Source organism: Netta rufina, assembly GCF_964035555.1.
Source record: "Netta rufina genome assembly, chromosome: 16".
Classification (NCBI taxonomy): Eukaryota; Metazoa; Chordata; class Aves; order Anseriformes; family Anatidae; genus Netta; species Netta rufina.
Window position 1 is genome coordinate 15312624 of NC_140140.1, and position 27019 is coordinate 15339642.

The 27019-nt window shown below is 49.6% G+C and overlaps 3 protein-coding genes across 3 annotated transcripts; 1 reads left to right on the plus strand and 2 right to left on the minus strand.

Moving 5' to 3' along the window:
* Nucleotides 1-188: 188 nt before the first annotated feature.
* LIME1 (Lck interacting transmembrane adaptor 1) lies at nucleotides 189-2176 on the minus strand (the record flags this gene model as incomplete). Its single annotated transcript, XM_084296461.1, has 5 exons — nucleotides 189-587; nucleotides 952-1373; nucleotides 1469-1556; nucleotides 1657-1708; nucleotides 2058-2176. The coding sequence occupies 5 exons, from the start codon at nucleotides 2174-2176 to the stop codon at nucleotides 189-191; spliced, it is 1080 nt and encodes a 359-aa protein (XP_084152587.1).
* Nucleotides 2177-7189: 5013 nt separating this feature from the next.
* Nucleotides 7190-14345, minus strand: ZGPAT (zinc finger CCCH-type and G-patch domain containing). Its single transcript, XM_084296592.1, has 6 exons — nucleotides 13602-14345; nucleotides 12551-12684; nucleotides 11680-11838; nucleotides 10537-10668; nucleotides 9327-9744; nucleotides 7190-8903 (listed from the first exon to the last, which is right to left on the minus strand). Exons 1-6 carry the CDS (start codon nucleotides 14243-14245, stop codon nucleotides 8765-8767), a joined length of 1626 nt encoding a protein of 541 aa, XP_084152718.1. The 5' UTR covers nucleotides 14246-14345; the 3' UTR covers nucleotides 7190-8764.
* Nucleotides 14346-14625: 280 nt separating this feature from the next.
* ARFRP1 (ARF related protein 1) lies at nucleotides 14626-25188 on the plus strand. The gene is made up of 8 exons (XM_084296889.1): nucleotides 14626-14704; nucleotides 15534-15633; nucleotides 16031-16118; nucleotides 16612-16694; nucleotides 17174-17255; nucleotides 17745-17815; nucleotides 22676-22776; nucleotides 24302-25188. The coding sequence occupies exons 2-8, from the start codon at nucleotides 15541-15543 to the stop codon at nucleotides 24387-24389; spliced, it is 606 nt and encodes a 201-aa protein (XP_084153015.1). The 5' UTR covers nucleotides 14626-14704; nucleotides 15534-15540; the 3' UTR covers nucleotides 24390-25188.
* The last annotated feature ends 1831 nt before the right edge of the window (nucleotides 25189-27019 follow it).

Here is a 27019-nt window from a genome sequence, read left to right on the forward strand (position 1 = left end):
GGACAAGGACGGTTGAGGGAAATTAACGTAAAATAACATAAAATCCCGTAAAATAACGTAAAATATATACAGAGAGCTCAGCACGCCCGGCCCCACCGAGCCACCGCCGGCCCCGAGAGGGGCTGAGCCCAGCCTGGGGGACGTGTGCCACGATGGCATCTGTCCGTCTGTCTGTCCGTCCATCCGTACTATAGGTTGGTGATGTACACCTCCAGCCCGTTGGCAGCCGGCCTGCCGGAGGCTCGCCGGGATTCCCCTGCCCAAATTTCGCCAACGCTTTCATAGAGGTTCTCATGGGGACTGGGCTTCCCCGCCTTGTCCCGCTTCGTCGGCTTCTTCCAGGTCACGTCCACGGCCTCGTAGTCCGGGTCGGGGCCTCGGGATCGGGCAGTCCAGGCCCTTTCGTTGATGGATTCGTAGCAGGGCTCGGGGAGGGGGGCTGCGGACCAGCAGCCAGCCTGGGGGGGCTCCTCCTGGGCTGGGGGCAACTGCCCGGCCCCCCCTTGCCCCGCAGCCCTCGGGGAGGCAGCGGGGCCCTGGCTCTTCTTCTTGGTGGCTTTGCACACCGTGGAGTACATGTCCTCCACCTGCGGAGGGAATAGGGTGGTTTTGGGGGGGGTGGGGATGACCCCAGGGTGTCCCCCCCCAGGGTATTCCCGCACCCAGGACCCCCAGTGCCTGGCACAGCCCCCAGCGGGGTGACGGCACCCATGGGTCCCCTGCTTTGTGCACCACCTGGGAACCTTTTGCAGGGCACGGAGCAGCACCCGGGCATCGCTCCCTGCATCCCAACTCCATCCTGCCCCCCCAGCTCCATCCTGCACCCCCCACCCCCCAAAAAAAAGCTCCTGTTAACACAGAGCAGCCTTCGGCTACCCTTCTCCAGACAGGGACATTATGGGGAGGCTGCTCCGCACCCCCCTACCCGGTGAACCCCTCTCAGCACCGTACCTTCAGCTGGGGGGGGGCATTGCCCGCGCCCTCCCAGCACCGTGGGGCTGCAGGGGGCCCCCCCACGGCCCCATCCTGCTCCTCGCTGGGCGCCGTCCTCTTCACCTTGCGGACGCAGGCGTAGTCACCGGCCCCACGCCTGGCTTGTGGGGGGGACACCCGGGTCCCCGTGGGCACGGGGGGCAGCATGGGGGTGTCCTCCCCCCCCCCTACTGCCAGGCACTCGTAGACCGTGTCCTGCGCCGGGCGTCGCGGTGGGGCGAAGAGCAGGTTGGAGTAGGTCTGGTCGGGGGCCGGGGGCTCGGGGACGGGGATTTGGGGCAGCTCGCGGTGCAGGAGGACGCTGACCCCGGAGCTGTGCAGGGAGTCAGAGCCCGGGGGGGCCGAGGGTGGGGGGAAATCCAGGCTGGCCGGTCGCTGGTCTGCGGGGAGAGCGGAGATGGGGGCACGGGGATGGAGCAGGCACCGTGGGGTGTGTCCCCCCCACCCCAAAACCCCGAGCTCTGGGGGCACTCACTGTCATCCCTGGCCTTCACCCGGTACAGCTCGTGCAGCTTCGTGTCCGACTTGCTGAGCGAGCGCAGCTGCGTCTGCCTGAGCAGGGACTGCGGGGGGGACACACGCAGGGATCAGGCTCTGGCTGGGATGCCCGGAGCCCCCCCCTCATTCCAAGCCTGCCCCCCACCCCACCCCACCCCAGCTTACCTCGTCCACCAGCTTCACCCCATCCGGAGGGACCTTCTTCCTCCTGCCCTGGCTGTGGGAGAAGCAGGAGTGAGCTGGCAGGAGGCTGGGCAGCAGACACCCAGAGCCCTGATATCACCGTGAGCCCCCCCCAAGCAGCAGCACCCCCAAACCCACCCCCCAGCTCCACCTCCATCCCAAACCCCGCTGAGCGTGCGGCACCAGCACCCCGGGACCCCCCGAGTACCCCCCAGCATCACCTCCCTGCGGGCAGCTCAGCCTCGTGGGCTCCCCCGAGGCCACAGCCTCACCCCCAGACCATCTCCTTTGGGTGCAGGACCCCCATTTGGTGGGTAGCCAGGGTCCGGGGGGGGGAAAGCAGCCCCAAAATGCACCCCCAGTGTTGGGGGTGAGGTGTGTACCGGCGGCAGGCAGCGCACAGGGCGCCCACGTAGACCAGGAGGCCGAGCAGGGCCAGGGCAGCGAGCAGGGCCGGCAGGAGGGGGGGTCCCGGCAGCCCCTCGCCGTGGACTAAAGCCATGGGGGGGCCGCTTCCGAAACCGCCGTGGGTCGAGCCCTGGGGAGAGAAAACACCAGTGGGGGCCACGCGTCCTGCGCTGCGGCTCCCACCGCCCTGCCACCAATCCTTGTGGGGCCCCACGGAGCAGCCGGTTCCCTGGAGGCTTCCCCAAAAATCTGGGGGGGTTTGGGGGGAGCAGGCACTGGGGACCCCATTTTCTGGCCAGCTGCTGCCTTCCTGGAGGTTCCAATTCTGCTCAGCAAGGTGTAAACGCCCCACAGCGGGTGCTCTGCTTCTGGACGGCAAAGCTCTGGATTTTGGTTCTTTTTAGAAAAGAACCAACGCAGAACTCAAGCTCCCAGGATCTTAATTTGGAGACTCGCAGGAGACGCCCCAGAAGCACCACGGGGCTTTCTGGGGACACCAGGGCCGGGCACTGACCGCGGAGGTGGGGCAGAAAAGTGGGGAAATATTTGGCGAGGTCACCGAGACGCCGGGGACAGCAAGGGCCCCCGAGGCTGGCTGCGATGACCGGGATGGTGCAGGTCGTGGTGTGGGCCAGGGGACACAGAGAAGGGGAGGATTGGGCTTCCCAGAACGGGGGAGAGCTTCATCCCTGCATCCCGGGGGGGGGACACACACCGGGGCACCCCCCTGCTGCAGCGGCTCCGCGCCCACGCCAGCTCCTCGCACAGACCCCGTGCACCCTCCTGCACCAGCACCCTGAGCTCGCTGCTGCGGCTGCAAAGGAGCAGAAAACACCCAGGAACACGAGGTGGGGAGGTGTCGGGGAGCCCTGCACGCAGAGCAGAGGCTCCCCAGCCCTCCAGGAGCCCCCACCCGTCCCAGCGGGGCTCTCAACCCATCCGTTGGTGTTCACCGAGCATTGACAACACCCAACGTCCCCATCCCTGCTCGGCGGTTGGTGTGCTGCAAAGCCCAGAGCAAAAGCGGCCACCATGTCACCCGCACCCATGTCAGAAATGGCAGCGGGGGCTGCTCCTTGATCCCTGTGCCCCCAAAAGGGCTGGTGAACTCCTAGGGATGCGTGTGCCAGCATCGGGAAACGCACGGTGTGAAAAGAGAGACGCAGGAAGAAGTGGTGCAAAGATGATGCCATCAGGGAGGCGGGCAGCACGGTCCCCACAGGGCACCTCCAGGCCTCTTACCTTCATCCCTTTCTTAATCCTGTCCCCAGTGATCAGAGAAAGCCTGGCGAGAAGCCCAGGCCCCCTTGTAGGAATCCCAAACGCTGATCCAGGCCCGGGCGCTCCCCTCAGCCCCTCTCCTGCTCGCTGAGCCCAACCCAGCACCGAGGGGCATCCTCAACGCACCCAAAGCTCAGACTCCTCTCCCCAAGATGTGCCACTCATCCCCCGAGAGCATCACGGGCCAGGGAAGGACCTCAGGAGCTGAGATTTGCCCCCACCAAGGGACACATCTCACCCCCGTGCTCCTGGTGCCACACACGAGCACGTTGGGTGCGCCTTTACCCAGATAAACGGGCAAGTCTCGGCCCTTTTTATCTGAGAACTTCCCACACCTTTGGAAACTTCGCCGACTTCGCAGCCTTAACCCCTGGAGAGCAATTATTTCAATGCAGAAACGGAGACAGAGACGTGGAGGGGACCAACCGGGCTGGACAGACTGGCTTAGATCAGAGCTGGGAAGGAAACCCTGCTCTCTGCTCAACGACGTTTTAATTAGACAACACGGCTTTTCTGTCTGAGCATACATTATTCGGATTACCTGCCACACAGGCAGGCGCTGGAGACAATCCTGGCTGAACTCGTTTGGCTCATTACAGCCACAGGATCACAGGCTGCCAAAGGAGCTGCACCCAGGGCAGGAGGGAAGAGCAGGCTCCCAAGCTGGGCGGACAAAATTACAACGAGGTGCAAGGGCCGGAGGCTGACGGCAAATCGGAGTCGAAGCGTGAACTTTGAAGGCCGAGGAAAGCACACGCGGGGACAGCCGGTCCCACAGCAGCTGGGTTTTCCAGCCTTGAAATTTTCAGGTTCAAACACGAGGATGCTTCCTGAGCCGGGGTTAACGCGGAGAAATTCTCCTGACCTACTTTGCCAAGCCTCGGCTTTGTGCAGGAGGGTCTGGGGTTGCTCTCGAGCTGCCGACCTAAGAAAACGTCTCCGGCACATTCAGGTTCAGCAGTCACTGGGAGAAGGCACTTTGGGGACAATGTGTGGGTTCCCCCAGAATTACAAACCGGAGCCCCGACGCTGGAAAACCCAGTGCCCGACCCAGGCTGCTGAGACGAGACCGAGCAGGTTCGCCAGCCGAGGATTTCGACAGCGCTCCTGAAACGTGCAACTGAATTTCCTGCCAATAAAGCCGTGAATCTCCACGTCCCGGGGCCATTCTTTGGGGCAAGAGACTCGGCAGACGGCGTTTCGCAAGGCGCTGGCTCCACGGGCCCAGATGGTTTTGATGGCAGCAGGTCCTTGGGTGCGACCCGCGGCGCCCCGAGGAGGCCCGGCTCCATTTCGTGACAGCTGAGCACGAAGTGGGCTCGTGACTGCAGGACGTGCGAGTTCGTTTGTTTCTTCGCTGGGCTTCGTGACCAAGAAATTAAATTTCCTAGAAAATTCAAAGTTCTGCTGCCCACAGCGATCCATCTAGCCTGATAAGAGCGCGTGCGATGCTCGGCGCAAGGGGAAGGGCAGTCCAAGAAACCACTGCGAGCGTATTTGCAGGGAAGCAGGACAAACATTCGGAGCCGATTTCCACCTGTGATGGTGGCCAAGGCTGCAGCTGACACAGCCTTGGTACCCTGGGGACTTGTACTGAAAAAAGGCTCGAGAAGCAGAAGTAGATTTTAGGGTGTTGTTGGTTTTTTTTTTTCCAATTACGAAGTGAAAGCCTCGTAGCAGTTACTCACCGATGCTTAACCTGCCCGAGATCATGGGATGCGATCAGTAGATCTTAAAAATATTTCAAGTGAGGAGCAGGCACAAGGTTTCACTCCCTTCACTTGTGTTTCTGCGGGAGAGGCAGGCTCTGAGGAGGTTTCACAGCCGAGCACCTGCTGAGGCATTTCATGCAGAGAGGCCCAACGGCTGTTTCTAAACCCAAAAGGCTATTTCAGACCCAAACCTCACAAAACTTGGACGAACTCCTCTAAGTCCCGACCGCTACTGATCTGCTGGACTGGCTTTTGAGAAAAAAATCATCCTAAAACCTTCCGGCAAGTGACCCTTCTGTCCAGGCCGTGTGGCTTCGGTTGAGGCTGAGATCGTTTCAGCGTTCTCCTTCCTTCCCAGCCTCGTGTGACCGCTGGAAGCACGAGGATTTTCTGCAGAGCTGAGCCTCAGCAGGACCCCAGCTCCGCCACGACCTCGGTGCTGCAGTGGGAGGAAGCCAGGTTCCAGTAGGCAGTACGAGGGCAGGCAGGAGATGCAGGTTGTTGTTTTTTTTTTTTCTCTCCAGAATCGCCTGCCTACCTCTGTGGTTTGCTTGCCACAAATTCAGCACGGTTTGACATAATTTCAGATGAACCGAAGGCAGCGTTTCAGCGATCGCACTCTCTCAAGCCTCTGTAGACCCCACCTGCAGCCAGGAGCTCAGCATTTCCCCCCCAAAGAGCTCTTCCGGATGCAAGCAAAAGCTCTAAGCTTCCCTCCCTACAAAGTAGCTGATTTTCCTTTTTTTGGAGAAAAAAAATAATAAAAACCATCCCATAACTCCTGAACTAAACAACTCATTCGCCATGGAAGTGCTCTGCTCCCCCTCAGCCCCAGGATTTGAGCCCTGGGATCCCAGCATTGCTGCCTCGTTCGAGCCCTTTGCTTCCTTTCCGAGCCCAGATGCTACCAGAGCGACAAACCATTAAGCTGCACCAAGCCTGCCGAGTTCCCCGCAGCTGGCTCAAAGTTTTACCCGGCCAACGCTTCAACTCCGAAGCATTAAAAATATGAAGCCTGCCTGTCGAGTCCAGCTAGCCGCAGCAGCATCTCAGCCGGGGCTGCAGCGTGGATTAAAGCTATTTCCAGCCCCTGGTTTAGATGCAGGCACCCAAGTTTGCCAGGCGAGAAAGTAACCAGCACTTACTTGCAGAAACTCAAAAGCCGGTGAGCGGGAACAGAAATCCAGTCATGTTCTCTTCCTTGCCAGTCAGCCCGGAGAGCTTCGTTCCCTCTACTCCGCGGAATTAGTCCTAATTAGCTGCTCCCAAAGATTTCGAGCATCTCGATGCCAGCTCTCCCGCTCCTCTTCAGCTCGCTCTCGAGCAGGCAGCTCTGTGCAGATACCATGCAGCACAATACCACAGCTCGCTTCCTGGCCTGCAGAGGTTGTTGCTTCACCCGGCGGGAGGCTGGGTTTCTCCCCGCCTTGGCTCTGCGAGCAGCGCTGCAAACGGGCTCTGCAGGCACCCAGCACGCACGAGCACCCTCTGCCGCTCCCCTGCTCCCACCCAGCTGGTTTTGGAGGCAGCCGCCTGTCCCCGGGTGGATATAAGGCAAGGAACTTGCTACACGTGATCGTTACCTTGCAAATGAACAGCGCCTAACGAGGACAGAGGGAAAAAAAAAAAAAACAAACAAACACAATAAACCCAAAACTTTATTCACCAGGGACTCGAACTGTCCCGGGTGAGAGGCAGCAGCCGCTGGAATGGAAGTCTGACAAGGGAAGCTGAGGGAAATCCAAAAAGGATGGAAACACGAGGCAGCTGATACCTTCAGCTGTTACAGAGGTGATACTGGACAGTGTTGGAGCACAAAATTAACCCAAGAAATTTCTCTCCCCGGCTCAGCTCGTGGCACAGCCCACTTCAGCAAGCACCCACGATCCCTGTCACCACTCGAGAGTGGGAAACGAAGGGGAGGAAAGGGCACTGAGCAGCCCGTGTTAAACCCCGAGTTAAACCCAGAGTGTGGAGAGCACGAATTCAGAACAATGAGGAGACCACAGCCAATTCAGACAGAAAGCCGTGGATGCCCACGTGCTTGAGGCGCTCCACGAGCCCTTCACATCTGCACGGTGCCCATCGCAACAGGACCCAAGCTCGCCGAGAGGAAAGAGACACTAAGAGGCTTCCTGAAGACATTCACCTTGTTTATTTTTGCTGTCGCTCTGTGTTTTCTGAGGTGTGTCTGCAGTAATGCTCAATCACACAGGGCTTCTGCAGCTCTGATCGTATCTCCTTCAGCCTTAGATTTTCTGGTTAGCTTGGCAGTGAATCAGACAGGTCTGGCCCTACAAGGTGGTGCAGCCCTGCCCAGGCTGACAGCTTCAGAATTTTCTTAGAAACAGATTAAAAAGAGGTGGCATTAAGGGAGCAGAACTTTTCGTGAGAAAAATGACTCACAGAATAAAAGGAAACAGATTATTTTTTTTTAAATTAAGAAAAAAAAAATGTGTCCTTAAGATACTGGCATGAAATTGCTAACCTTTTTTTTTTTTAAAAAAAAAAAACACAACACAATTACAATGCACAAGCCCCACCAGAAAGAGAGTCTGATGAAACCACCAGCTCCCCCGTGGGGAGCGCTGGCTGCTGCTAACCCCGAATACAACCCTGGGGAGAAGACATCCTTCGTGGCCGAGGACTGTCTGTGGCGCAGGGAAGGGCACTTGGCTTGTGTCCTGCTTCCAGCACAGCCCGAGGCTCTCCCCGGGGCAGAGCCGTGCGCTCAGCACACGCAGACTTCCCATCTTTGTGCTCACCCAGGGCCTGGTCTGAGCTGGGAGTGGGTCCTGAGGGTTTTTCATAAAAGGAGCTGTGTTCAGAGAGCCACCTGGGACAGAAAAACTAAAGGAACAGCAGCAGAAGCACAAGGTTCCTCGTAGAGATGTTCCTATCTCGGAGGTTTGAGGACCTGTTACTCTGCTGCCTCATTCTCCCCTCTTTGGCACTCTGCTTGTGGAACCAGGCAGCTTTCTACGCCAAGTTAGGCTAGAGCATGTCCTAGGGATGCTCCTACAGTCAAACTGGAGAAATATGATTCGTGAGGCCCCCGGTACCACCTGAGCTGCCACTTTTCCATCTAGGCGTTACACCAGGTTTACAAGAAACTGCTCTTAAAAAACAGAGTTCTGAGATAAATCCCAGAGCACAGAAGGGATGGCAGAGCGCAGCTGAAGCCGTTTGCCATGGCTGGTTTGTTGTTTTGCACCCAGCACGCGCCTTTTTCTGCTCTGCCACAACGTGCCCGGGACCCTGCCTCCGCTTGTCTTCATCAGTTGGCTGCAAACACAAGCCACAGCTGATGGCAGGATGTGGGGCTTTCAAAGCCCCTCCTCGGCTGCTTCGCTGCCAGCAGCGTTATCACCCGAGCAGCTACGCGCCCTGGATGGAGGTGCTGCCGCAGTGATAACAGGAAAGAAGTGTGCAAGACAGCAGAGAACCGTATTTCTGGGAGCTGCTCCTTACACAAGGCTCAGGGCTGGACGGATGTGCGCTTTTCCCCCCTCCCAGCAGAGCTCAGAAGCAGCAAGTTTTGGAAACCGCTGCTTTTCAGCCCAATTTTCAGGCTGGGCAGGCAGACCGAGAGCCAGAGGAGCAGGGTGGCTCACACCCAGGCTCGAAGGCCACGAGCACAGGGGCTGGCTAGAAAGATAATCACTGCAGGCAACCGCCTCCCTCGGAGCCTAGAACTCAGTCATCTTCTTGTGAGTGTCTGCTTTCTTCTGCTCCCGCTGCAGACTGGCTTCCTGCGCCTGCAGCTGCCCCAGCTGTTTGTGAGCGTTAGCCAGCTTCTCCTCCAGCTGAGCAGTCGCAATGCTGTGCCTGAAAGCAAAAAGCATGACAGCAACGTCACCCTGCACGGTAAAGCCAGAGGCTCGTCCCCATCCCAGAGGGTTTTCCCCTTTCCTAGGGGATTAGCACAAGGAAGAGAGGAAGGCTCTGATGCTCAGCACAGCCTGGGCTGGAACATGTCCTCGTGTGATGCTGCAGAGCTGGGCGTGGGGAGGAAAGGACCCAGCCCCTTCCCTCGGAGAGCTCCTCTTTTCCCCACAGGCAAAGGACCCCAGACACGTCTGTCGGTGCCCAAACTGGGCTGAAACACACATTAAAAGCTCTCCTCTCTACTTCCCCTCAGCTCTCCTCTACACGTTTGTTCTCCCTGCATCTCATTTCAAGCCCATCCCTTCTCAGACACACCACGAGCCCTCACTTTACCCTGCAGCCCCAGAGAGAATTTTCTCCTACCGGCCAACGTTGCGCGCCAGGGCCTGCTGGATTCCTCTGATATCCTTCTGCGTTTGTTCAATCTTCTCCATTGTCTGGAAGAGGCGGACACTCAGGGCCTTCTTGGTGCTTTTGCTAGCATGGTAGATCTCTTTGCTGTTCCTCTCAGGCAGTGCCACACCTCCAGCCTTCTCCCCAGTGCTTTTCCCTCTCAGTTTCTCGTTCAAAAAGTCAAACACGTTGCGGGGTGGCTTGCGGCTGCCTGCAGAGGCCCTGCCAGTGTTATTTCCCTTTGCCCGGCATTTCTTCGAGTTGCCAGGGTCCAGCCTCCCCTGTTTCTTCTTCTGAAGCACCTCGGCGCACTGGTCGAGGGATTTCCCTCGAGGAAGGACCACGGCCTGCACCGGCTCCACTCGGCCCTCAGAATTCTTCCCCAGCCCTGAAAAGCAGAGGCCGTGAGACACCGAGCGATTACCCAAGGAAGGACATCCCCTCTCCAAGCCACTTCCCACCACAAATTCAGTGACAAGCTTACTCAAAACAGGCTTTTGGGGTACAAAATGCTGTAACCACCAGCAGAGGGGGAGCAGCACAAACCACAGCACGTCGGTGGATGTGACAGCAGGAGCTTTACTGCAGAAGATAGGCAGTAAAAGCCCCAAGGCCATCCATCAGGCCAGTTTCTGTGAAACAAAGTTCAGCCTTACATCCTCAGCTTCTCAAGCCAGGTTCTTTTTTAAAACTGGTTTGGTTCCTCTGGGAGAACTGGAGACAAGACTGGCCTCCTAAAGCCCCCAAGGCTCAATGCCATTTGTGTAGTAAGAAGCGAGTTCAGCAGGCTTTGAAGTCTGTGTCTAGAGCCGGGAGATGCCTTAACACAGACATCAGAAGCTTCGTAGATCAGTTCCCTTCTTCCTGAAGCCTTTGAACATCTCACACAACAGTTCTCACGGCTTTAATCATGAACTTGACCATGGCTCGAAATGCCTCCAGTTTCTGCTATTACCATACAGGGGCTGGTGCACACATGTGCCTGTGCTTTGATTAACCACTTACCCCTTCTCGCCTGCTAACACTTCCACCTGGGGGAATTCTTCACAGAGCTTGAGCCTTATCTAACATTTTAGCCTTGTCTAAAATCTTTTTCCTCTTAACTAGCTTTAGGGTCCATCACGAGACTGAGATAAAGAGGCAGGAAGGCCCTTGCACCACCCCGACCACCTTCTCTTACCTTTCCCAAACTCGTATCCCATCTGAGCAAGCAGCTTGGAGCCGATGCCGCGAGTGTGGGCTTCCCAGCCACCGAAGGAGGAGCTGCACGCAGGAGCCCATTCCCCATTCTCCGGGCCCCCCGAATCTATCACTGTGGCACAAAGGAGACAAAACAAGTGAAAAACAGAAACAAAGCTGCTGTGCAAAATCTTTACAAGCGTGAAACCCCTCACAGGGCAGTCACAACCTACTTCTCCCACCACAGAGTCATTCAGAGTCATCCTCCAGCCTTACCTGCTTCCTACTGAGCTGGCATCTTTACAGACATCACCTTTTTGGTGAGTTACCTAAATGAGATCTGGCTTGATTTAATGCACGCACCACCTCATAGTTCCAGGGAGAATCATCCTTATGTTTCCCTCCTTCCTTCTGGGATGGTCACACCAACATGTGCCATCCCAGGAAAGTTTGGCACCGACACATGTTAATAGTTATTCGTGCCTCCAGCAGGAGACTCCTCTGGGCAGCACGCTAACGATGTGTTATTAGGATCCAATAACCTCTATTAGGCTGAATTTAAAGAGCTCTAGGACACGAGTTTGTCCCTGTGACATAACTGGGACACGAGCACGGGCACACGGCTGTTTGTGGAAGCTCAGAGAAGCCACCTAGGCTGTGTCAGCTTTCAGCAGTCAAACAGGACACGGCCGGTACTTGTCGAGGCACTGGAAGGTTCAAACACTCCTAATGACTGCAGCCTTGCGCTCTGGTGTCATGCAGCTACACGAAGGTCCCAGAGAGACTTAAAAGTCTCTCGTTATACTTATTAGCTCAGCTCAGCCACCCACATGAAAAAGAGACTCAGAGCTTGAACTCTGCTCTAAAACACTGCGCCCTCTACTTCCACGTGCTGGGAGTTCCCACGGAAACGTCCAACCCTCGTTAAGACACGTAATTGGCAGAAAACAAAGGGCTGGGTTTGCAGCTGTAGCACAACGGATACTTAATGGTCTCTATCTCTCAGCAACAGAGAAAAGAGATTACCCACTCCATCATCAGAAGTGAGACACTCGTAATGAAAGCTTCAGGAGAGCAATTCCAGGTCCCAGACAGGCAGGCAGAGATCACAGGGCGCTTCTGCTCCCACCCTCACCGCTCTCACCTTTGGCGTAACCAGAATCATCAACGCTGTCTTCATCAGATTCAGCAGACGAGGCAGCGTCTTCGCTCCGTAGCGGGGGAATGATGCTGTCCCCTTCCACAACAGCTTCCTTTAGCAGCAGGGAGTCGAACTTCACAGTGTAATAACCACTGTCGATATCTACAGAAGGAAAAGGAAGGAACAAACATTCAGGAAGGCCCAAGGAATACATGTTTAGGAAAAAAAAAAAATCTGGTCTTTCCTTTTGCTTTAGATTTCTGCCTAGAAGGGAGACAAAAGCAATGAGAAGCTATTTCACAACGTCTGGGTTGATACTTCAAGCTTTTTTTTTTTAATTAAGATGAAGATGGATCGCTGACAAACAGCACTAAAGAGAAGCTTGACTTGTTCCCTCTGTCCTAGCAATAGCCAAAGAAAGGAAGGAAAGATGTGATAAACCCTCAGCCTTCCCTTCTCAGGACAGGGATAAGTCTGCATCAACAGCTGACGTGCAAGGCCAGCTCCCTGTTTTTTTTGGTTTTGTTTTTAAGCAAGAACAGCTTACTGCAATTCTAACCTAATAAGCATGCAAGTTCCTGCATCATCTCTTTCCTTTCAGTGCACTACACAGCTACGTAACCATTTCTGCACATTTCCATGCATTCCTGCTCTTTATGTCATGTTTTTGTCCAACACTCTTTTATTTCCTCCCCTGTTCCCTCCCCAAGCTCAGAACTTTTTCTCAGCCACCTCAAGCTTTCCAGTTTCAGGCTGGAACCACGTACTCAACTCTTTTCTATTATCAACCAAAACAGTCCAGTTCTATTTAATTAAGCATGGGCGTTCGTTTTCCACGCAGAATCCTGGTGGAACACATTCAAACACCACTCACCAGTTATTTTTGCAGTGTACCATATCCCGTCGCTGTGCTTCGCCAGGCAGGCCGAGCCCACCTCCAGGGTGCTCAGGTTGGGCTCCTGAAAGGGCTGAAGCTCCTCCACGGACACCACCTGCCCGTGCGAAAACCTGCCAGAGAAGGTGAATAGGAATTAGATCGACCTCGTTTAAATTGCCTTTAAATTAATTGCAACAGGTTGCCCAGGAAGGTGGTGGAGTCACTGTCCCCAGAGGTGTTTAGGGGCAGATGTGGTGCTTAGGGACATGTTTAGGGTGTGGGATGGTTGGATTACAAAACCTTTGAGTTTTTTTTTTCCAACCTCAATGATTCTGTCAATAAAAATGCCTCCCCCCCTTTAAAGGGAAGGGGAACAAGTTGTCAGCAAGGGTGAATCTGCACCAGTAGTTACTGGATTGTCACGTGTTATTTCAATGATGAAATTACTCATTTTTCATCTTAAACATATCTTTTATGCCATGTAAAAAAGGAGACATCCCACCCCCAGAGAATTCAGGTTTCTTTGCTAGTGAGATGTCCGTTAAAAAAAAAAACAAAAAAACTTTGAGATGAACAGGATCACACAGAAATGCAGGTCTGTAGGCCAGCCCCCTGCTCAAAGCACAGCCACCTTCAGACTGACTGGGTTGCTCAAGGCCTCATCGAGTTCAGCTCTGAAGGGCTCAAAAGATGGAGCCTCCACAACTTCATGTATCTGGGGCGACTTACACACCATAGACAAGCAGTCTTTGGTGGTTTTATTTAACCAATTAACACGTTATTAATTTAGCTATTCAAATGACCAGGTAAAACCTCTGCAACTTGCCCACAGGGTTTGCCCTTTCATCTCTGCGTTCGCTGAGGAAAGCAGCCAAACTGATGCCGCTGCTCACCACACACACACCACGCTTTAAAAACATGGCAAAGACAAAATTCCATTGGTTTCAAAACCCAAATGCAGAACATTCAGGGGAATTTCCTCCCTTAGAACAAGGCCTTTGGCAACAGCCAGGCCACAAACCCCCTCCCGCTCCTTTTTCTCCTTTACCGACAGTTCTCTTTAAATCTGCATTTGTCATCCAAGAAGAACGGGCACGGCTTCAAAGACTTGTGAGTCGGGTAGAGGTACAGCACTCGGACTCCTGCACTGCCATCTTCCAGGTACTCTGTCCCCACAATCATGGCGTTGTGGTACTCCAGCGTCCCCCAGGAGCTGTAGTACGGGGCTTTAACCTTCATCCCGCTCAACTCCTCCTCCTCCTCCTCCCTGTCAGACTCCTCCTCCTCCTCACTGCCCTTCGATTCCCTTTTGTCCTTGCTCTCATCTCCCTTTGCAGATATCTCGCTGCTTTCAGCCGCAGGCTTGTCGTCGGCTCCGAGCTCAGCGATGGCTTCCTTGAAGGCAGCATACTCCTCATCCTGGGCAGAGCTTTCAGGGTCGGCACCGTGCTCCTGCACACCTCCCGGCGAGCAAGACGAGGACGCATTTGTGTCTAGCGTGGCCAGCAGCTTGCTCTTCCTCACGGACACCAGGCTGGCCTCGGTCAGCTCGATCAGCTGCTTCAGATCCTCCTGCAGCTGCACCAGGTCCGACTGCTGCGACGGGTCCAGGCCGGCGCCCAGCGCCAGCTCCACCTGCCTCAGCTGCGCGCTGTAGGCGCTGATCGCGGCCTCCAGGCTCTCCTCGTCCATCCCCGGCACCCTCACGGCTCCTTCGGCCGCCTCCCGCCGGGCACCCGGGGCTCCTCACGGCCTTCCCGGGAGCCTCGGAGCCACCGCGGAGCTGCCTCAGCCCGGGCCCGGCCTCCCCCGGTCCCCCCCGGCCTCCCCGCACGGCCCCCGCCGCCCTACGGAGCCGCCGCCATGACACCCCGCCGCCTTCCGCCCTCCCAAACGTCACTTCCGGCTTCTTCCCCCTCCCTCCCAGCGCCGCTCCACCGGCTGCCCCGTCCCTCTCTCTGCGCCTGCGCGCTCGCTGTGCGCTGAGCATCCTGGGAGTTGTAGTCCGACCGCTATTCGCATCCCAGCCGCCGCTGCCGCGGCTGAACTACACTTCCCAGAGTGCCCCGCGAGGGATGGCGGCGGCAGCGGCGGCCGGTACCGAGGGGGAGCGCGGAGGCGGCGGGTGACGGGAGGCGGCCTCGGAGCCCGGTGAGGGGCCGGGCCCTGAGCCCTGAGGGGGTGGCGGGGCCCGTGTTTGTTTTATGTTTATTTTATGTCTATTTTATGTTTAATTTGGAGCTTTTATTTCTTATTTTGGCCTCAGGGCCCCTCCGGTAACCGGCCGCAGAGGCCCGGAGCCGGTGCGGGCCTTGCAGCGGGCCCAGCAGCAGCGCAGCGCCTGCGGCCCGCGTAGGCGTCGCTTTGGTTTGTGCTGCGCTTTTGGCGATGCAAATTCGTGTTTTTTATTGTGGCGCTGGGAGATAACAGCGCTGCTGGGGCCGAGGGTGCGCTCACAGGGGGCTAAGGTTGGGGTAGGTGGGGGTTCACAGGGTGCTGGGCCTGCTGAGAGCCCCCGGTGCTGTCACAGGGGTCAGGAGCAAGGCGTGAGGGCGCTGACCTGCTCGTTCCTGCCCAAAACTCTGCTCCTGGCTGTATCCCATCGCCTTCCTTCTTTCTGCAGGTCTAATATTTATTATAAGCGACTTAAAGTCTGTCTTTAGCTCTCATTTTAGCCCCAAAGCAAATAAGAAAGGTTTGAACTGAGAACAGAGGACGCTGTGTGCTATGAGGTGGAACAGAGGTTGAGCTCCCTGGGAGATCATCCCTCACCTGCACGCGTTTGCAAATACGATCTCTCCTGGGTCTGTGATTTTCCTGAGGTTGCCATAAATATAAAAGTTACTGATTAAAAAAAAAGAAAAAAAAAAAAGAAAAATATTTATTTTGTGTTGGGAAGAAATTAGGTTGTGAAATGAAAGGTTTCTGGAAATGACCTTAATGATCATGTTTGTTAACGATTTCCTGGCATTTGTTGCAGGAGCAGGATGTATACTTTGCTGTCTGGGCTCTATAAATACATGTTCCAGAGGGATGAGTACTGCATCTTGATCCTTGGTTTGGACAATGCTGGTAAAACGGTGAGTGTTTATTACCAATTGCATGGGATCGCATGCAACTCTAAACATCCCCGTCCTCCAAAGATAAAACTTGCAACAGGCAGGTCAGTCTTTCTTCATCTGGAATGTGAGTTATTTTAGTGACGCTACCCTCAAAGAATCAACTTTTCCCTTGTATTTAAATGCAGCATTATCTTCTGGGGGGGGGGTGTGTGGAGCTGAGGCTTTGATAATCCCGTAATCACCCGTGATCCCTTCTTGCTTTGCTAAAATAAGGAGCAAGAACAGTGGTTTGTTCCAAGGTAGGGCAGTATCTGTTGGAACAGGATTCTGCAGTAATGAAAAGGCAGGTTTGGGGTAGAATTACCCAAGCTAGTAAAATATTTGAGAGTAAATACTTTTTCACGTTCCTTTTCAGACGTTTCTTGAACAAACTAAAACTCGATTTAACAAGAACTACAAAGGGATGAGTTTATCCAAAATCACAACCACTGTAGGCTTAAACAGTAAGTAATTCTGGATTTTTTTCAGCTTTTTCACAGTTAGGCAACAGCTGATTCTTAGATGTTTGAGGTGTTTAAAAATTGACAAGATCAAAGTAGTTCCTGGAAATGGAGGTCTTGTCTCCCAACTCCCCATGTCTTTTTGTGAGAGAATAAAGTTGGCTTGCTTAGCTTCTGAGAAAGAAAACTCAAAGCCTTACAAAAATAAAATAAAAACAGGTATCCCACTTCAGTGCTAAGCTCAGAGGTTAAGTTAAATTTTACTGGAGTTCTTTGGCCTGATTCTGATGTTATTTGCACTGACACAGTTCTGTCTGATATTAATGGTCATTTTTTGCTAAGGTATAGTTCTGTTGTTGGAAGTAGCACTGGATATGATTTGTTCCTCGAGAAGACTGTGCCATGCCAGCACTCTTAGGGGGATGTGCAAGTGTTGGTGCTTTAGAGAACACCTTCAGATTTCATCGGATTGCTTTTTTTCCTTCTTTCCCTCTAGTTGGTACTATCGATGTTGGCAAAACTCGGCTAATGTTTTGGGATCTGGGAGGCCAGGAGGAGCTGCAGTCTCTTTGGGACAAGGTTGGAGATGTGTTTTTTCTTTGATAAACGTTTTTGTCTCTTTCAGAATTGCAGAATTATGATCGTTTAATAATCATACAGTTTTGTTGGTAACCTTAGTCTTCAGCATTAACAACTTTTTTTTCAGAGATTCAAGTGTATCTGTGCAAGATTAGCAAAGATTGTGCTTAGTATTTGCATTGTTGCTTACAGACAGCAATTACCAACCTGCATGTGAGGGTTGTGGTGGCAGAGAGGAGCTTTTCTGTGGTGGGGGGCCAGGCGTGTTTTTTCCTGTTTCATTCAGTAGGGCTGCAAACAGAACAGGCAATGCGTTTTGTGTGCCACCATTCTTCTCTCCAGGCATACATGATGAAAACAGCTGGCTCTGACTGGTTGATCTCTTTCATGCTTAGCAAAATTTTACCAAATTAAAAAAATCTAGAAGAGGAACAAGTGGTCCTAGCTGCTCCATACACTAATACCTGTTATCCTTTCAGTATTACGCTGAATCTCACGGAGTGATCTATGTCATTGACTCCACTGATGAGGAGAGACTCTCAGAATCTAAAAGGGCTTTTGGTGAGTACGCAGTATTTTAGCTGCACTGTGATTTCATCATGCGTTGTGGCACAGTTCTCATCGCTATTTTGTCTGCTCCTTGTGCTTGAAGTACGCCGTGTGGCCTGTTGATGACCCATTGGTAGTACTTCTGTACCTTTGCATAATAAATCCGTGTGTTTCTGAGGCAAAAGTGTTGGAAGTCTGTCTTGTCAGTAACACAAGACTTAGTTTCATCGCCTATAGTGACCTTGAATTGTTAATTATTTTTTATTATATTATTATGTTACGTATTTTTTATTATATTATTACATTAATTATTTTGGAATTTTTCCTTTTTTTGTTTTTACCACCTATTTAATTCTCAGTAAAGTGCTTTGAACATTACAAATGAAACTATAAGACGAGGAGGAGCCTCTTGCTTCATCAGGCAAGAGATGTCTTGCATTTATGCAACTTTGTCTTCCAAAACTGGCTAAATGTCTCTGGTTTTGTTTCTCTGCTTTACAGAGAAGATGATTACAAGTGAAGCTCTGGAAGGAGTTCCTATTCTGGTGTTGGCTAACAAGCAGGATGTAGAGGTAAGATTATTGCAGACATGCTTCTTAAATGAGCAACTGGGCCTTGAGAAGAAGAACTGGGCCTCTGCTATTACCTAGTAACAGCACAGCAAACGTATGTGAAGAAATATTGTTCTTAATCAGATAACATCTGTTCAGTGAAACCTCTTTGTTGTGGAGCGTTCCGTCACAGACTGTAAATGGCAATGAATGCTTTTTTCCTGAAAATAATTTAATATTTTTTTCCTAGCATATCCAGAACTGTAAAACTGTACTCGACCAGTTTGTGGGTGCTGTGGTGTGACCATTAGGTGATGCACCCAGGGCAGTCCCTGCCTTTCCCAGCACTGGGAAAGAGAATTGGGAAAGAAAAAGGGAAGAGAGAGCCTGAAGTGATTGTGGTATCTCCCGTATTTTACTTCCTTTTCCTTCCATGCATTGTACTGGAATTCCAGGACTGCAGTTTGAGAGATCAGTCTCTAGATGGAGCTAGAAGCTTTCTGTAGAATTTGGAGTGCCAGCCTGTAGGGCTGTGATCAGGATCTCCTTCAAAGTATGCCAGTGCGTCCCAGCTTCTTCTGGACTTTACACCTATCTCAGGGAGTGTACTTGTAGGAAGTACTTGGGAGTTCCACAGAAATCGCTTTGGTTATAAAGGAGGATTTCATTATATTGTTGTACAACACAATAGATCTTTTGGACGATGATAAGGTTACCTAGCCGTAAAAATAAAATAAATGTAATTGCACTTAAGAGACAGCATGAGATTAAGAGCCAAGACTCCTGATTTCTGCTCCTGACGTTGCTGTGAACTCTGATATCTGGGGAAATTAATGATCTTTTCTATGTGGAACCTGGAATATTAACTCATGTTTCCATGCCACACTGCAGCTTTATAGCAGTGAGCAGTAAGCAGCACTCTCACCTTTAGATTTTGGGAATTAAACTACATGCAGTGACTTGGAAAGCTGTTCAGTTTTCCTTATGGCCGTATATGCATTTTTTTATTGTGGGCATTCTACAAGGGCCAGCTCTTCTGGCACCCTAGCTGGGATAATGAACAAATGGACTTCTTTACATGACTAGAAAGAGGTATTTGGAACAGGCTCTCAAGATAAAAACTATGAATGACTCCTTGCCCCCTCTAGAGGCTCCGAGACCAGCCCACAGATTCGCTGCCGTTATTTGGTCACAGACCTGTGACGAGATCAGCAAAGCTATACTGACTGGAGGTAGATCTGTTTCCAAGAAATACCTAAATTCCATATTTATGAGTGTACTTTTGAGAACGATCAAGTGAACACAGAGCAAAGGGACACCGATGCTTGTAACAAATATTAAATGGACTATAGTGTATTATTCTTGAATAATTATTCACGCTCTCTTAAGCAAGGTTTAGAAAATGGAAAGGTCTGTTTCTCTTCCACTGACCGAGCAGAAGTGAAGATCCCTGGAAGGAAATCGCCCATTGCAGGATTATCATTGGCAGAGATTTTTCTGCTCTGGATCTCCAGACATGTAATTGTGACAGAGGATTCTCCCCACGGTTCCTCTGTTTTAACAGGGATCATAGCGAGGGAAGATAAATGATGTCTTAACCTTACTGGTATTTGTGGATGCAAGATAATTTACGTTGATTACATCTTTAAAGGCCAGAAGAATTCTTGTGGTGAAATGTATCAGAATTCTGACAGAGATTTACATTCCTAGCAGCAAGCTAAAAAAATTTGGACTCAGTGCCTGAAATCATAAAGTGTAAGATTTTTTTTTTGGCTCAGAAGCTAAATTCCTCGTAGAAAGAAAATTCCTCTGTTAATAGTCACAGCTAGAGTAGAATGCATCCACGCAGCACTGCCTGAGTGGTGTGTGGTAGTATCAGGGGGTGGATCACAGTCACAGACTAGGAAAAAATTAACATCCTGATAATAACATAGATTAATTTTCTCATACGAGGAATGTGCTCTGTGTTTAGCAGAGGCTTCAGTACTAGATCACTTCGTAATTCATTCAAATACTGAGTCAAATGTGTGTTGTGGGAGGGTTTTGTTTGTTGTATTCTAAGAGAGCTACAGCTTTGTTGGGGACGCAGCTATCTGATATTTCATGTGGACTCCCAAGTCAGAACGCCATTTTTGAAAACATCTGGTGGTTTTGCTCTACTTACTGTTTACTGCAGAGAAAGCTGCAAAATAAGAATTTTCTGTTGCTGTTTTGATGTGAATACAGCTGCTTAAAGGTTTCCACAAGCTCTGTATTTCTGAGCTGTGAAATGAACAGTTAAAACTTGGGGATAGAATGACCAATTTTGGAATACTGTTAAAAATAGTAGAAAGAGTGGGCTAAAAAACAGTCTATGGAAAGAATTAAGTGTTGTGTGATGTCTCTGGCAGGAAGCATTGCCTTCCTAGCTGTAAGATAAATTTTGGAAATGTAATCTGAAATCCCCAGAGTGATGGAAGGAATTGTGTCTTTGAAAAATTGAAGGAGTCATGGTGACTGGCAGCCTCTCTCTGAAGTCTCACAGTGTTATCTTCATGGTACAGGTGTTAGAAAATAAACCTTCTGCACAATGGCAGTTCAGAGTTCCAACTTACGAAATACTACAGCTTCCCTGATAAATTTGTCTTAATTTCAAATAAACTTATTAAAAAAAATAATGTAGCATAGACTAGGTCAGGCTAGATAGACTATGCCTTGAAGAGCCTGTGTGGAAAGATGATTTACAGTTCATTCTTGAGGGGAAGTTGAGATAGAAGTATGACTCCTCGAGTTGTGAGTTTTCCCTGGTGTGGCAGATAACATTGCTCCAGAAAGGTCATCTGTGGATTTTATTGTTGTAATCTTATGCTGTTTATGTTATCACAGATCCCGTTTGCCTAGTTTGCTCTTGATTTATGTGGTTTCAGTTGGGAAATGAAACACATCTGTAAATAAATACATTGTAATGGAGACAGGGAGGAGGAGAAGAGGGGAACTTAGAAGCCACAGATGACATTTTCTCCTAAGCACGAGAAGCTCAAATGCTCCTTGTTGAAATGATGGGCAAGCTGCCTCCTCCTCTGCTGTAAGACAGGATTCCAGCCCATGGCTTCCCCTTGAACAGTAACACAAAGCTTTTCTGGATCAGCTCAGTGGCCTTGTCCTCTCTGCAGTGCTGCTGTGCTTCATCCCACAGGGAAAAAAAATGTGCCTTAGGCCACGTGTAGTGTCACGATGCAGTGACATCCTACTACAACAAATGTAAATGGTGCAAAGTTTCAAGGAAAACCCTTCCTGAAAGAAATCCCCATGGAGATCAACAGCTGGACAGCTTCGTGGAGGTTAGAGCAGGCCACCATTGCACCAGGGAGTGAGAACGGGAAGGGACTGGGAAGGATTAAGGTGGAAATAATATGGTTACAGCAGCTGTAAGCTACACGTGGACATCTTAAAGGTGACAAGGTGAAGGAGACAGGTTCGCTGTGCTGCTGGACATGTGCAGGTTTCCTGATGATATTTGGGAAGTTCATTGCCCGTTTGCTTTGCAAACAGAAGTAAAGAACAGTGTTGCAATGCTCTGCACCATTATTTTCTACCTTTCCTATGCTTTTTCTCACATTTCCTTTCTAAAAGTTCTGAAACGTATCGTCATCCAGACAAGGAAAAATTATTATTCTGTGGCACTAAACTGCGACACATTAAAGTATATTTCAGGAAATGTTTGTTCAGTTTCACTCCGTTGGGGTTTAACCTTCCTGCTGCCAAGTGTCATTTACTGAAAAAAAAAACAACACAAAAGCAACAACAACAAAAAAACACTCCTCCCCAGTTATTGGGTAATTGATTTGTCTGGAACTCTGGCTTTAATCAAGAATTAGTTGGTCCTGCCTTTCTTATTTGGCAGTGAGTATAGTGTCAAAAGTAAATAGCATCTTTTAGAAACTTGCAAAGAACGATCATTTGGTAGTAATCTCTTGCCCATCTTCCAGACATATTGGTATGAATTCCTGCTCCCAAGTCCAGTCTGATTCCTGTGAAGTCAGTATTTTATATATATACATTTTAAATTTATTTATAACTGTTTATCGTATGGACGACAGGTCATCGTTTTGAATTTCACACTTTCCATTTGGCAGAAATCTTGAAATAAGTTTTTATGGCTCTGGTGCAATAAATACGTAGTGTTTCTGGATACGATGTCAAGCTTATTAATTGAAACTGCTAGTTTGAAATGTAACTTAGGTCATAAGAAAGTACAGTCATAAAAAATTGCACAACTAATGGATTCTTCAGGATGGAAAGTCACAAGTCTGGATTTAAGGGCACTGGGTGAATTGGGTGTCATTAAACTCCTCTCAAGCCATTTCTTAAGAACCGCTCTTAGTTATAAGCTCTGAAACGTGCTTGTTTATCACACAGTCATCCTCGCAGTAGTTTCCTATATCTAATTTCTCCAGAACCAGTATTTTGCAAAAGGAATACTTGCCATCATTAGTTTCCATCTTTCTGCTGAGTTAAGGCCCAGGCTTAGAGAAGACTGAATTTCTGTTTGTATGTAATCTGTACTTCCAAAGTATACTTCCACATGGACTAATCCTTAAGACTCATGAGGATCTGGTGTGGCATTTGAGTAAAACGTGTTTGAGCCTCACAGGAATGCCAAAATCTCTTTGCGAAGAGGGGAAGAAAGCTGGGCTCATGGCTAGCTAAAATCCTTGTATGGCTTGTCCAAGGCTTCTGAGAGCAAGCGAGCACTTAGATCAGAAAAGGATTTTCTATGTTAGTGCATAAGAGAGTTTAATACATTGTGCCATCTTGACTGAAGCAGAACTTTGGACGTAGGAGGATTCATTTTGGAAGGTCACTGTCTCTTGTAATGTAGCTCTTTGATTTCCTCTGCAGACTTGTCTGTCAATACCTGACATCAAGACAGCATTTAGTGACTGCATTAACAAAATCGGGAAGAGAGACTGCCTGACACAAGCCTGCTCTGCTCTTACTGGGTGAGTCTGGGAATGGATGGTGTTCTGGTTGCTTGAACAGTTGCAGGGTATCATACAAGCAGAACGACAATTACAGGGTAATAACCACTGAAGGGAGCTGCGCTTCCTTCTGAGCAGTGACAGACACGTGGTTGTGAACATTGGATTCGCATCAAGTCAGCAATTCCACGTGTAGATTCCTTCTGTAAGACCTGATGAAAATGTACAAGCCTGGTCTACTCATTGGCTCAGAGCAATGGGACTTGGAGGCATTTGGAGCTGTTGGTTCTTCTCCTTTATTGTCCCCCTTTCCCTACAAAATAATCCTGGCAGCAGTTGGTTTGCTACAGCTCCCAGCTTTTATATAAGAAGTCAGTTGGAAATAGAGCTGTTCATGACACTGCCAGGGCAGTGAGGGGTGTTCCATCATTGTTGGAGTAATTAAGCTTTTGCTTTCATATTTTTTGGTGTGCAGATGAACTTTGTTATGTAGATAATACCATAGATATAACAGTTTGTACAGTAGAAAAGCATGCGGTTTAAGATGCAGTGACTAGAACAGACCAAAATTTGGGAGACTGGGATTCTCCATGCCTACATGGCTGCCTACCACGACCTTGACCAAGCCACTAAATCCTCAACATCTTAGCATCGCTATTGCACGTTGTGTCTTGCACTACTTTGGTTGCATTTCTAGTTCTTTGAGTGAAAACTGCTTTTTTGCATTAAGGCAAAAGTACTGTTGCGGATGACTGGAAATATTCTTTGAATTGCTGCCTGTACTGAATCCAGAGCTCTGAATTTTCTTTTCTTTTAATGTAAAAACAAAGCTGTAATATAATACAAGCTACTGCAAAGGGGTGAGTAAAGCCTTTTAAACTGTGAGAAAAACCTCTACTGTCTGCGTTGCTGAGAATCAAATGTCATTAAGCAGATGATGACCACAAGGGCAATTGTTAGGCACTGGCTAGAAAAGAACAATTAGATAATAATCTTATGAAATGTAACCTTTACCATTCTCATGTGTTGTTTTTTTTTTTTTTGTACAAACACTTCTGTTTTTGATTGATGTGGAATTTCCTTTCAAAATTTCATTTTGAGTTTGCAGTAATAAAAGACTTGCAGAAGTCCTGGCTGGGAAACTGTACAGGCCAGTGAGTTGCTTGGCAGCCCTGCACAGATGACTGTAGAAGTTTGAAGCCAGGATTGGAATATGTGATAAAAGTTTGCTGAGACTTGCAGCAAAATAACCTCAAACCAGCTGACTGTCAAGTCTTTTGATGCTTGTTCATCTCAACATTTCCACAGAGTTGATGACTAACTAAACTGGATGTAGACTTGGAGAAACAACTGAAAAATAAAAGATAAAGTGTAAATACCAAATGGAAAGAAATTAGTTCCCCATTGTTTGGGTGTGTGAGAAACTATCATAGTAATGCATAAGTGCAGGGCAGAACCCTTTGCTTGCTCATGTAAGTGGTCAGTTAGGGACTTCATGAGCCATGGTTTTGTGTTTTAATCTTGCCTGTGTATCTCATTTCCTTAGCAAAGGAGTGAACGAGGGAATTGAATGGATGGTGAAGTGTGTGGTGAGGAACATTCACCGACCTCCAAGAAAGAAGGACATAACGTAAGACCTTCCACGTCAGCCAAGAAACGGACAGTCTCTTTCCACGGAATTTAGTGTTCTCTTCAAAGAAGGTGGTCCACCAGATTTCTATTACACCTGATTCTTTCCTAAGTTTGGAGACAAACATTCTCTTCCTGTGTCTAAAACACTTGAGCAAAGAATTCCAACTGGGGTGGAGGGTGAATCTCCTACATCAAATATTAAGTCATTGGCCTAAGATCACAGACTATGTGGCAATCCACACTTTATTGCAGATGAGAAGGACTTAATTTTCTACTGTATTACTTCGTGATTTGTGGTTTATTAGTCTAATGGGCTAGAGGCCAGTGACATGGAACTCTCCTCCCTTGAAGGAACTGGGCAGGTGAATATGAAAGGGGAGGGAGCCTGGGGAACCCTCCTGCCTGAGAAGACACCTTGCTGCTCCAGCCCCATGGTTACTAAAGGTGGTGTTACTGTCCCTGTTATGCTGTCGTTTGTATAATGGGGAGAGACAGTGTTGATTATAACTCAATTTTCAGTTGGCACGTTGATTCCTGACTTTTACCTGTGGTAAATGGAAGCCAGCAACAGCACAGTGGGACACTGTTTAAAAAGGGTGTTAACAGTACGGGAACTCCAGAAGCACTGCCTTGCTTTGACTGCCAGTCTCTCTGCTGTGCGTTCCCCTTAATTGTAAGAATAATTGATCATCTTCTGTAACTGGAACGAATTGAGGCCCTCTTTGTGTAATTTCTAGGCCAAAAGCTGAACCTCTAGGCAGGGAGAAATCAGTATGCAATAAAGTTTCCTGCTCCTTTGAACTCGTCTTTCTGAAACAGCTGATGAGTCTTTTAAGTTCGGAAACAGTGGTACTTAACCCTCTAGGTGTTTAAGTTCGGAAACAGTGGTACTTAACCCTCTAGGTGTTGTTTTTTTGTTGTTTTTTTTTTTAAAGGAAGAAAGAACAGGAAGGCAGCTCTCAACGTCAGCCAGTGCTCACTTGTCATGTAGCCTATTTAGCTGGTTTAGCTGACATATCACTAACACTTTTCCGAGTACCTCTTTGGAAATACTTGGATTCATTTTGTGGTGCTTTGGCAGTGGGCATTGCTCTTCGTGTGTTTATTTACTCCTGGCGCTGGTGACCATTCGAGTGTTTGCTCATATGAGTAAGGGTACATTATTCAAGCTCTGTTTGAGCAAGTTAGATAGTGGTATTTGTTTAAATATATGGTATTTGGCATCTGACAAAGAACTTTGTGCTAAATTTACCACTTGAATTTACCACTTACTGCTGATTTTTTCCGCAAGAGAACATTAATTCCCTCTCACTTACGTGAGGGAATTAATGACTGAATTAAAGGGAGCTACAGTACGTCATTAAGCGCATGAATCTAGTGGGAGTAACTTCATACTGAAAAACAGAATCTTACTTCTCCATAACATTAAGATAATAGAAGGCTAGGCGACCTATCAGATGGGATTTTAGTGAAAAGAAAATTGGTACAGAGTTGAAGTGGTTCCAGTATCTGGTTCGAATTACTTGCGGTTACTTGCTCTTGTTAGAACGGTAGGTATAACATCATACATGAGTTTGAGTTTGTGTGGTGTAAGTGTCACTACCGCATTCCAGAAGAGTTAAAACACAGCAGATCCAACAAGAACCCAGATTTCATTAAGGTTCTGTAGATCCAGGAACCCATCTCAGGTTTCTTACGCACTCTGTGGACATAGAGGATGACTTCAAGATGACTCATCTACTGTAAGAAGTGGCACTTCTTCTGGGCACCTCATGTGTTACAAGGCTGAAAGCTTCAGGTGTACAACAGAATATTACTCAGTGGCTATTAACTCGAACGGAAATCCCTCACTTGGCTGTCTCTGAAAGCCTAAGGATTTTCAAGGTACCTGGCTATTGTTTCAGTTGGCACGGTTGATGCTAACAATTAAACTGAAGATGTGAAATGGTGGCTGGTGGAGAAAAAGTGCCTTGCTAAGAGACAAAATGCTTTAGTCAAGTAACGTGCAATGTCTGTTTAATGGGATATAATTTCCCAAGCCATCTCCATACCCTTATCATATCTCTTCCTTTCCCTGGGAGACAAGAGAGGAAAAACAGTTCTGAGCCCAAGGACACAGCTGTTCTCACAAGTGTCTAGACACAAAGACTGCTTTGTAGCATGTATCAGTGGGACCTCATCAAGTAAAGCAAACATTCTGACTTAAAATTACAAAGTTATTGCGTGGGAGCATCTTCCATCCTGAAAGATGAATGAGCTGTGATGCATCAGTAGGAGCATGGACTGATGCCCACAAAAGTCAGGGAGGATTTCTCCAAAAGTGGTAGTGGAAGCCTCTATGTCATTCGCAGTTAGCTTCTAGTGCAGTGACAGCAATTATTTCACAGGTCACACAGATGCAGCTGCTTGCCTCAGAGGTCTGTTCTAGGAAAGAGCTTAGCAGACAGGTTTTTTTTAAGCATTACAGATAAGTACACCTACCTGGTACTGTCAAATGATTTCCTGGGCGCCTGGTGAGCTCAGCAGGCAAGCACGGTCAAACCTATTGTTGAATTGCTTTGGTGTGTCCTCCGTGCTGCAGCATGACCGCATTGAAAGAATTCAGCTTGATCAGCTGACAGGTGCAAGATAA